This window comes from Bombus vancouverensis, chromosome 4 (assembly GCF_051014615.1).
Source record: "Bombus vancouverensis nearcticus chromosome 4, iyBomVanc1_principal, whole genome shotgun sequence".
Classification (NCBI taxonomy): domain Eukaryota; kingdom Metazoa; phylum Arthropoda; class Insecta; order Hymenoptera; family Apidae; genus Bombus; species Bombus vancouverensis.
The window spans coordinates 12,447,783-12,459,443 of record NC_134914.1 but is presented as its reverse complement, the minus strand read 5'-3'; the positions used below and the strand labels follow the sequence as shown (position 1 = coordinate 12,459,443).

At 30.3% G+C, this 11,661-nt stretch overlaps 3 protein-coding genes across 3 annotated transcripts; 1 reads left to right on the top strand and 2 right to left on the bottom strand.

The window, feature by feature from the left end:
• The first annotated feature begins 396 nt into the window (after window positions 1-396).
• Window positions 397-6,049, top strand: Ube4B (Ubiquitination factor E4B). The gene is made up of 8 exons (XM_033333733.2): window positions 397-907; window positions 1,627-1,920; window positions 2,003-2,407; window positions 2,482-3,848; window positions 3,932-4,079; window positions 4,145-4,831; window positions 4,906-5,227; window positions 5,300-6,049. The coding sequence occupies exons 1-8, from the start codon at window positions 884-886 to the stop codon at window positions 5,362-5,364; spliced, it is 3,312 nt and encodes a 1,103-aa protein (XP_033189624.1). The 5' UTR covers window positions 397-883; the 3' UTR covers window positions 5,365-6,049.
• A 762-nt stretch (window positions 6,050-6,811) lies between these two features.
• On the bottom strand, window positions 6,812-8,563 carry LOC117156518 (uncharacterized). Its single transcript, XM_033333603.2, has 4 exons — window positions 8,339-8,563; window positions 8,067-8,193; window positions 7,836-7,983; window positions 6,812-7,762 (listed from the first exon to the last, which is right to left on the bottom strand). The coding sequence occupies exons 1-4, from the start codon at window positions 8,444-8,446 to the stop codon at window positions 7,054-7,056; spliced, it is 1,092 nt and encodes a 363-aa protein (XP_033189494.1). The 5' UTR covers window positions 8,447-8,563; the 3' UTR covers window positions 6,812-7,053.
• A 238-nt stretch (window positions 8,564-8,801) lies between these two features.
• Window positions 8,802-11,535, bottom strand: heix (UbiA prenyltransferase domain-containing heix). The gene is made up of 2 exons (XM_033333604.2): window positions 11,137-11,535; window positions 8,802-10,887 (listed from the first exon to the last, which is right to left on the bottom strand). The coding sequence occupies exon 2, from the start codon at window positions 10,872-10,874 to the stop codon at window positions 9,876-9,878; it is 999 nt and encodes a 332-aa protein (XP_033189495.1). The 5' UTR covers window positions 10,875-10,887; window positions 11,137-11,535; the 3' UTR covers window positions 8,802-9,875.
• Window positions 11,536-11,661: the final 126 nt, after the last annotated feature.

The window sequence follows — 11,661 nt, the reverse complement described above, 5'->3', positions numbered from 1 at the left end:
TACTAAATTGAGAATTCAATTTTTAAAAGAATACGTTTTCCATAATAACTTTATTGTAGTCTATTTTATTAGAATATAAAATTATATTTGTCATTAAAAAAAATTCTTCATCTTCAAAAAGTTTATTATCGTCATATTATCATTTGTGCTTTTCCGTATCTGTAAAAATAAGGAAGATATCGAAGATGATAAAGATTATTGTCTCATACTATATATGTGAATATTTATATGAGAATATAACAAATAAAATCTTTTTATTCCTGTTGACTTTGCCAACAGGGAGGTAGGTTACCAAGTTCGGTGGTTGAACTGAATATGGTTTCTACACTTACCGCTGTAAATCATAGAGGGCATAACGAAACCTGTGATTTTTTTGCACGATCGATATTCTAGAACATGTGACACAAAGTTCCATAAAGTGTTAGGTCTGTCCTGTATACATATCTGGTTTGTGTTATAACATCACAAGTTGTTTAGTCAGTCTGTAGTGTAGTTGCTGATCATTTTACTACTACAACGATGAATTTCTCTCGATTCTTGGTAATGGTCTACTGCGCAACCGGCAAAACTGCGTTGACGAAACTGTAGTTACCATTATCAATGCGAGAGAGCGTTCTATCGTATATTAGTTGCTCAGCTGTTTTGAAGAATCGACGCAGCTTAACAGTGATTATCCGTAACGCAGTGTAGAATTGCTGCTTTCACGTCCAAACGCAAACAGATGTGGAGTGGCTGTCCAAATTTTTGACGTATCTCGTTTACGATTCTCTGAACAAGCGAATACAATTTTTCTATAGAATTTTTATAACACCAGCGACCGTGGGGATCACAGTTGATCGTGTCAGAGGTTAGAGAGATCAAAAGAAAAAATAAAGAAATCGCCATGAGCGAGTTAAGCCAAGAGGAAGTGAGTACCAATGCACCGTTTCCAATCGTTATTCAATAGCGTCCGTAAGTCCGTTTTGTTGTTACCATTCCTTTCGCTTTATACTTGCCCTTTTCTCACTATTTTCGTTACATGAAAGGGAATATGACAGGGCCGTTTACCAGGGAATAGGAAAGAATAACAGGATAAAGAATGGTCTCATCGACGAGACAATAATTGCAAAATAGTCGTTATTCTACTTATGGTATTGTGTTAAGATAATTATATAACATAATAAATAAAAACTGATTTTTCCATTGTAATAATACAATTTTTTAGAGTGATTCTCTTGTCATCAACTACAACGTTTATTTACTTTCTTTTGTAATGTAAACAAAAATCGTGTATTTCATTGTTTTAAGATATGTATGAGATATTATTTTTAATATAAACAAATTTATTTAAAAATGAACTATATATTTTATACATTTATAAGAGTATTCTTTTTATTTTTTATTGTTATTGTTTATGGTCTTTGTTCTTGATATAAATATAGCAAGTCTTTGTCTAGATCTTATGTAGTTCTGATTATTATGTCATCTCTTTTTGTGTCCTATTAAATAGTATTTTCAATGTGGAAAGTTATTATAAAACAAAATTTTTATTGGAATTATGTCATCTATGGATTGTTAAGAAGTTATCTTGTAGAAAAATGAAAATAATATTAGATATTAAATAATTAACATATATTTAAATTGTAGGTAAGAAGAAGACGTATGGCTCGTTTAGCGGGCTTAGACAGCTTCAGTTCAACAGTCAATTCAAATCACAATAATGATCCAGTTTCTCCAAATACACCGGGTCCATCTAAAACATTTACAGAACAAATAATATCACCACTGAAACAACAACAATTTCAAAATCCTGGAGTACCAATGGAGATAGAAGAAAGTAATAACAAGCAATGTAGCAGTTCTGGTGTTGATATAGATTCAGGGATTGAAAATATGGAAGTTGAAGAGCCTGATAGAAAAGAATTAAAACCAAGATCACGCGTAAGCACATATATATATATATATATCTTTTTTGGTTAATGTATATAAAATATTACTATTATTATATTCATTTACTCTTTAGACTACAAGTTCCAGTACAGAGGTAACTACAGAACAAATACATGCAGTTATATCACGTGTACTACGCATATCGTGGAAAGAACCAGCAGAGGGTTGTATATTTTTACCACAAACAGCAACATATGCGTTATCAACAAAACTCGTTGATGCCACAGAGATTATAAATCAAGCATTAATGGAGGTTTTATGCATGTTTATGAGGGATGAGGATCCTTTAAAAGAAATTAATATAGACACCTCCTCGGATAGGGAAGATAGTCCAAATAGTCAAACAAGTCCATTACAAAGTCCGGTCACAACATTTTGCCGTTGTGATATTTGTTGTAAGTCGTCGCAACCTAAAAGTCTCATTTATTTACTAGACTGCTATTCAAGAGTTGCGATTGAAGAACGAAATCACCCAAAGGTACAGTTGACATTAATTTTCAGCCATAATACATGCCTTGCCAAATGATGTAATACTAACTTTTCTATGAACAGAAATCGAGTACACCACCACTGTCTGATGTACTAGCTGTTCTAAGGGCACAGTGTGTTCAGTATTCCAGTCTTGTACTACAAGGCCTAGTTGGTATTTCTCAGTCTTCAACCACATACCCGTTATCCATGACACCTCTTCTGTACCCAGTACTTTCGCAAAGTTTACCTCGTGGTTATTTACACGAGCTTGTTGCGAGAACGCACACAAATGCAGCAGTATGTAATAAAATTTTTACACCACTCTTACAAGGCTTGTATCTTTCGATGCAGCAAGCCAGTTTAATTAGGAATACGCATCGAAGACCGATTGAAGCATTAGAAGAGTTAATAGAAATTTGTTGTGGACCGAGTAGTAATGTACGACCAATCTGTCGTTTAATCGTTCATCAAATTCAATTTTTACCTGACATTATGACGTCGGCCGCTGGTAAAGAAATTACAACAACGTCTCTCCTTGGACCGTTTTTGTCGGTTTCTGTGTTCGCAGAGGATCAACTGGACATGGCTGAAACATTCCTCAGTGGTAATCTGTTCGTCAATAAATCGATAACTTTAACGTTACAACAAGAATTAGAAAGTATCAGAACATCACTCCATAAGATATTTCATGCGATACTCGCGAGTAGTAACTGCCGTGAAGCTATGTTAACATACTTAGCAACATTATTACGTTACAATGAAAAACGTGCTCAAATACAAACGGAAGAATTCTCTCTTGCCGGAGACGGATTTATGCTGAATCTCTTGTCGGTGTTACAAAAGCTTTCTGTAAAAATTAAACTGGACACGGTAGATCCATTGTATCCGTTTCATCCAGCAAGTTTTATTGAAATAAAGAACGATACAAGGCTGAAACTTACGTGCCAAGAAGTTACCGATTGGTTAAAACATTTAGAAAGGACACACAAGTGGGTCGAGCCAAAGTTTCCAACACAATGTTGGTTCCTTACTCTACATTGTCACCACATAGCGTTGTTACCGGCTTTACAGAAATACCAGAGAAAGCTGAGGACTTTACGTGATGTGCAAAAAATGCTCGATGATCTACAAGCTACCGAACCGCAATGGAAAGACAGCCCTTTCGCTAGCCGTAATAAAGAATTGATAGAACGTTGTAAGGAACAATTGAAACATCTTGGCAAATCTAAAGTATACACAGATGCTGGATTAATTGATCCTGTTTTATTGAGAAGGTGCTTGCACTTTTACATATCTGTAGCAGAGATTCTGCTAAGTTTATTGACACAAACTTCACCAGGAAATCCTATTCCCGAACTGCCTTTGCCTCAAGAGGTTCCACAAAAGTTCACAGCATTACCAGAATGGTATGTCGAAGATATTGCAGAATTTATACTATTTACTCTTCAGTAAGTACTGTTTTGTATTGTCTAATATCAAGATGTCACAATAATTTGTATACTATATTATTATTATCTCCTATCTTTCATAGATTTTGCCCTGGTGTGATAATAAACAACATGGATAATTCACTCATTACATGGTTACTTGTAGTAGTATGTACTCCACATTGTATACGAAATCCGTATTTAATAGCGAAAATTATTGAAGTAATATTTGTAATAAATCCCAACGTTCAGGTAAATAAAAAAAAGATTGTAATTATATATTTTCTTGAACAATATCTAATAAATTTTCATTTTAGGGACGAACTGAATCGCTCCACGATCAAGTAATGGCACATCCTATATCAAAAACGTTATTAGCATCATATTTGATGAAATTTTACACTGATGTCGAAACGACCGGCTCTAGTTCAGAATTTTATGATAAATTTTCGATTCGTTATCACATTAGTTTAATACTGAAATCTATGTGGGATAGTCCAGTCCATCGCAAGTCGATCATTGATGAAAGCAATAATGGGAATCAATTTGTGAAATTTATTAACATGTTAATGAACGACACCACATTTTTACTTGATGAAAGTTTGGAATCGTTAAAGCGTATTCATGAAATTCAAGAACTAATGTCAGATCTTAAAGCATGGTCAGCGTTATCCCGTGAACAACAACATTCGCGGATGAAACAATTGGCTGCAGATGAGAGACAAGCCAGATCTTATCTCACTTTGGCCAAGGAAACTGTTGCTATGTTCCAATATTTAACAGATGATATTACAGAACCATTTTTGCGGCCAGAGTTAGTTGGAAGATTATGTGCCATGTTAAATTTTAATCTACAACAATTATGTGGTCCTAAATGTAAAAACTTAAAAGTAAGGATACCACAAAAATATGGGTGGGAACCAAGAGCTTTACTAAGTCAATTGGTCGACATATATCTACATCTTGATTGCGAAATTTTTGCCGCTGCTTTGGCTGCCGATGAAGTAAGTTTATGATGGTATTAATACATGAAGTGAATAATGGAAAAATGTTGTTCTAATGAATGCTATTATTGCAGCGTTCATTCTGCATGGAGCTATTTATTGATGCCGCAAACAAGTTAGAAAGATCAGTAATCAAATCTATCATAGAGATAGAAAGATTTGTAGCGCTTGCGGAACGTGCTGCAGATATAGCAAGGGATAATCGTGCGCGTGATGCAGATTATGGTGACGCACCGGAAGAATTTCGAGACCCACTTATGGACACACTCATGGAAGAACCTGTTAAACTTCCGTCTGGTATAGTTATGGATAAAGCAGTTATTATTAGACATCTTCTCAATAGTGCTACAGATCCTTTTAGTCGACAACCTCTCAGCGAAGATATGCTTACACCAAGTGAGTAAATGAAATCACTTTTTTTTCTAATAGAAAAAGAATATTTAGTGATTAATTATTCCGTATTCCTAGTGCCCGATTTGGAGAAAAGAATATCAATGTGGAAACAACAAAAGAAAAAATCGACAAAAATATAAATTGTGATCCTAATACAATAATCATTTTATGGAAGCATCACGATATTGTGTAGTTAATATTACTACATGATATATTGTACCAGCCCATAGATGTATCACTCTGTGGTAAATGAATACAGTGCAATGATCTCGCTAATGTGCAAATATTGCACTCAATAAATTTACAGTTTTAATACATTAAAACGTTAAACAGACTGCAGCTAGGTAACCGCCTGCACATTACTCTTAAAGAAAGAACAGATACTTTTAAAAAACTTGTAAATAATTGCTGGCTGATAACATCAGTATCCAGAGAAATTAAAATCTTATTTACAAACTTAGCACTTGTTCCTTTGTACGTTTTAAATATACGAGACTGCGAATGAAAAATTACAACATATGATCGATTATAAGAATAGTAAGTTAAGCAGAGTAGAAACAGGAAAGGTTAATTATTTAAACCCTTTCATTTGAAATTTGGTAATTTATGAACGGATATAAAAAAAAACATTATTTGATGCAAAATTTATGTAAATGATTTATACAAAATATTTAAAAAGTTGTTATAAAAGCTTCTTTTTAAACGTTAACACGTATTGCATGATGGAGAAAGATAATTTGCAGCGATTATGATTCTTTTTAAAGATGTACATGGTAAATGTATCATGCGTATTCCTTCAATAAATTTCATGAGTAAAGATCTGTATCTGTGTATATAGTAATACGTTATTCGAAACAATTCCATCCAATAAAATATTTTTTGTTTCTACAATGTAAAGTATTCAAAAAGATTTTTAAAAAATTTTTATTTGTAATTATGCTTTCTTCATTAAAAATCTGGATATCTCGTTATTTCAAGACAAAATATGTATTTTTGCTGTACAACTCTAGAAATGAAATGCATTTACTGAAAATAGCCATAGATTTGTAACATTTTGAAAACTTAAGAAAAGCAATGCAGATTTTCAAAAAATATGTTTATAGTTCACTATTTCCACATCAATTAAAAGTTCTTTTTGCAAATCGCATTTATATAATTATATTTTCATACTTCATTATCAATTGCTGATATTACATAAATTTATCATTAAATAATGTTAAAGACAATTTAAAAAAATTTTATTAATTGTAAATACAAACATAAAAAGTATCTTGTATTGTTAAAGACAATGTTAAATAACATAAAAGTATAATCTATACTAAATTAATTGCTACTGATAATTAGAAAATATATTATTTGTTATATTCCCATTTTATGTACTATGATTAATGTTTAATTGCATTCTAATTACATTTAAAATTCATAAATTTTACATTATGGAAAAGATGAGAAACTTAAATAATGAATATGAATCAACTGCCACTGCAATTGTAATGTTATTTTGCAAGTAATTTAAATGTTTTACTTTCTTCTTTTATATACTTTTAAAATATTCTTTTTTATAGGAGAATTAATTATACTTGATAATTAAGAAATCATTTACACTATATTTGTAAATATCTTAAATGTAAATTTTTAAAATAAACGAGAAAGTTCATGAAATTAAACAAATATTTAAGCATAAGATATGTAAATGACAAATTACATATTGTAAATTATATATAAAAATATAATATTTAGATAATACTGAATTATTTTATTTAAATTAAAAAAAATATGAATACATATATATATCTTTGTTGACCATTATTTATAAAGCAGAATTACACTTATGAAACATTGTTCATTGATCTTCCCCTGCCTAGTCCAATTTTTTTCAACTTATCAGTGTTCAATGTAATCTTTCCTCTGCCAATTCCCATTGAACTAACTACTGATTCTAAGTCCTCTATACAAGAGTCTTCATTTGCTCCCCTTCCTAGTCCAATTTTTCTCAACTGATCAGTGTTCAATGTAATCTTCCCTCTGCCAATTCCCACTGAACTAACTACTGATTCTAAGTCCTCTATACAAGAGTCTTCATTTGCTCCTCTTCCTAGTCCTATTTTTTTCAACTGATTAGTGTTCAGTGTAATCTTTCCTCTGCCAATTCCCATTGAACTAACTACTAATTCTGAATCCTCTATACAAGAGTCTCCATTTGCTTCTCTTCCTAGTCCAATTTTTTTCAACTGATCAGTGTTCAATGTAATCTTTCCTCTGCCAATTCCCATTGAACTAATTACTGATTCTGAATCCTCTATACAAGAGTCTTCATTTGCTCCCCTTCCTAGCCCAATTTTTTTCAACTGATCAGTGTTCAATGTAATCTTTCCTCTGCCAATTCCCATTGAACTAACTACTGATTCTAGGTCCTCAATACAATAGTCTTCACTCCCTTCTTTTAACATAGCTTCAGAGAAACCACGTGGTGCTCTTATAAATATATCATCTAAGCTTCTTTTTTTCAATTTATATCGAGGAGAGTCACAATGAGCCCTTATAAACATATAAAAAGGTCATAAATAAGTAACAAATCAATATTGAATAAAAACAAAAACTTCATTATTACTTTGAATCAATGTTATTGCCCACAGAATATTCTTCTTCAGTTATGGTATTGGAATTGTCATTAATATCTATGTCCCAATTTTCTTTACAATCTATTGTACTTGAAAGATCTGGAGGTACAAAATTTGTTGCACCATGTTTTCTTATTTCTATGAAACAATATATTTTGATATTTTATTTGAAAAGGTATAAAATATGTTAGAAATAAAATATAAAAGTAGAAAATAAAGACCTGAATATATTTCTGATTCCAATATATTACGTGTGGGACAGGTAGTGATATGTTCCTCAAATTCTTTTTTAGACAATCGGTGGGATGCATTATATGGACACATGAGCTTATAATGTTCAGGATATTGCTATTTTAAAGATTTAATGTATTTACATAACTATATTATAAGAATTTTTCATATATTTACATAACTATATTTTGAGAATATTTCACGAAGATTGTTTATTGTTTGGAATTATTAAAAGATCAATGTGTTTATAATACACACTTACTTTTTCGCATTTGATAATGTGCTTTGGAAGACGAGATTTTGCGACAGAGTGACTTTTGTCATACGGACATACCACAATCGGATCAAGGAGCGTTTGATATTTGTGCATTTTGAGTTTTTTTTAATAAAAAGTAGCTTATTAAGTGTACAATTTTATACTAAATGTTGAAATCAATTTTTGTATGTTTTAATGTTATAACGTTTTAACGATCTCTCTCTATGTTTGTTCTATCGATAATCGAAATTATACTTTTCAATATATCGATTAAGATCGATAATCATGTTTATATCAACTTATATTTTGAAGAGAAAAAAGCATGAAAAACACGCGACATAGTTAAAGTTATAAATTACTTATGTTTTAATAATAAAAATTCCATAACATTTTGTTGTATTTATGGATATATCGAACTTATTAAAACGTACGGGAAATGATGTTTTTTAAACAGGAAACAAAGGAAAAATAATTGATACACAATGATTTATTAAATTATTGCCATGAAAACTTAGCTTTTTTCTTTACTACTCGTATTTTATATGATATATCTTGTTCTCGTTGAGATTGCGTTGTTTACATAAATATATGATAGAAACAAGAGATATTACCATGGATCTACTTTCATAAATAGTTGTGATTAATTTATACATATGATAAAATTAATTCTAATGTATTATAGTGGTTTAATCGTTTATAAGTTGTATCTTATATTTTACATTTAGAGGTACAATATATTGTTTTATTTTTGACGAACGAGTGAAATTAATTTTAATTTTATTACTTTGGTTTTTCGTAGTATGTAAACATTTCCATCTATTTGCATCCTGCACTTTAAAATAGGAAGGAACAATAAAGTAATTATAAACACTGCCACGTCGATAATTTACAATAATGATTGTATTACAAATCTATACATCAATACGAAACAACGAAATAATATTGTATTAATACGTTATCAAAATATCGTAAGAATTTATTGTCTTATTTCGTAAATTTATCAATTTATAAAATGTAAAAACTGCAATGTACGTGTAGATTTCTATTCTCGAGATTCTTATATCCTTGAGGTTACAAAAGATATGCATATCGGTTTTTTATAAATAACATTACTTAGTTTCTAAATAAAGAAGATAAATTATTTAAGATGAACTATTATAAACATGTTTAAATAATTATATATATTCATAAATTTATCTTTTACACTTATTTTAAGTGCAAAAATATGTTAATGACACACAATGAAAAATTACAAATAGAAATTCAAATTATTAACTGTATAATTTCTTTGTACATATTCAAGACCTTTGCGTTGTTAGAAAATTATCTCCAAATTTTTATTGTATTACAAATATTATTACTACGATATACTAAAAAATGCATTTCATAATGCATCACTTGACCATGTAATTAAGAATTAATAACAATGTAAAGTGGTGAAAGCAACATTTGTAACTTATATAAGATTACACTAACAGCTGCTCATACAATTATTTGCACATTTAAGTTCTTTTCTGGATAATGATACCAAATCATATGTATGTTACAGATAGGGAAGGGGATTCACAAGTAAGCAAGCAATGACATATAAAATGCCCAGAAACATATTTAATTTAGCTGTTTGCTTGGGTACACTCTGAATCATATGAGGGTTTCTGAATTGTTTTTCTATCTTGAAGGCAGTTGGTAAAGTAGTTACTGGTAATAAAAACCATATAGAATACCTTAATGCAAGCACTACCAGAGTTACATATGGAGTGAATAATAAAAAAGCATACAAAACATGAGATATGGTATGACCTATTAAAATAGCTAATGTCACTATGCCTGCCTTTTTATCACTTTCTAAGTCTCGGGTATTGTTACTGTGTAGAATAGCCTCTGTATTTAATGCAAGAGGTATAGCATAGTATATTGTACCTAGTTCGATATAACCAGTTTGAGCCATGAATGCAAACAAAACTGAAATTGGACCAAATATAACTAAGATAAGGACATCACCTAATGCAATGTATTTAAATCCTATTCCTCCTGTATAAAGAAATGAAGAGGATAAACCTCCAAAATACACAAGTGCAAGATGTTCCATTCTTGCAGGAGATATAGTTGTTAATAGAACAAAACCCAAACACCCTGCTGTATATAATATTGCACCTAGTGAAACTAATTCATCCTTTGATAAAAGTTGATCTACCAATATTCTGTCATCACTTTTCCGGCTATCAACTCCTTTTATGTAATCGAAATAAGTGTTTACTACATTACCAGCCCCATGTACGCAAAAAACTGTATATACTGTTAGAATCAAAGATATCCAGCTAAAACTTGCTGTACTTGTTAATCGATATGCTAATGCAGATCCAAGAAGTGTTGGCATTAATGAAGCACTTAATGACCATGGTCGAACGGCTAAGAAATATGAAGACAACTTCATAAGTGGAGAATTCAATGTTGAAGATGTTATGGGTGAACAATTTGCATTCTTTGACATTGACTTTCCTCCAACTTCTTCAGTAGAGATCCAAATTCCATTGGACATCATATTTTATATTACGCTACAAATAAAATATGCAAATGAAACTGCTATTTATAATAGTAAAAAATATAATATAATATTTATATTTTTTCCTTAATAATAAAACAGTCTTATGTAATACAAAAACGAACTTTTATATATATATTGTATATAATATATAGTATAATATATATATATATGTATATATATATAGATTCTTTAATTGAAAAAAATTGTTTATCAATTTCTATAATAAAAGATCTATAAAATATATATATAATTTACTTACATATTATTCATTCAAGGAAAGTAAATTAGGTTAGAATGATCTCCATAATGCTTTAACAATTGTTACGTTTTTTAAGTACATTTTTTTTATCATGAAAAATGCCTAATTACGCGAAAGTAATAATTTTCAAACAAATGTTGACATTTAAAATTCGCGTATGAGGAAAAATTTCATTCCTCTACTTGTGTACTGTTAAATGTAACGATGACGTGTTTTCATCAATTTACATGTGGCGCTCTCTGAAATATTCCTTTCACCTTAAAGTCAACAACATAGTTGGAGAATTTCTTTTTACCAAAAAACATTTGAATACATTCAGCTCATACTTTATTCTTTAAATATTATAACAACTATGGAATTTACAAATTATACGCGTCTAATTACTTTCTTCCAAACTTGTTAACTTTTATAAGCAAACAGTTCCCTACTCCTGTTATATATTAAATCTTATATATGTATAGTGAAAATCGACCTTATATCGTTATATATTATATAAACTCATAGAATAAGAACAATCAGTTTTCT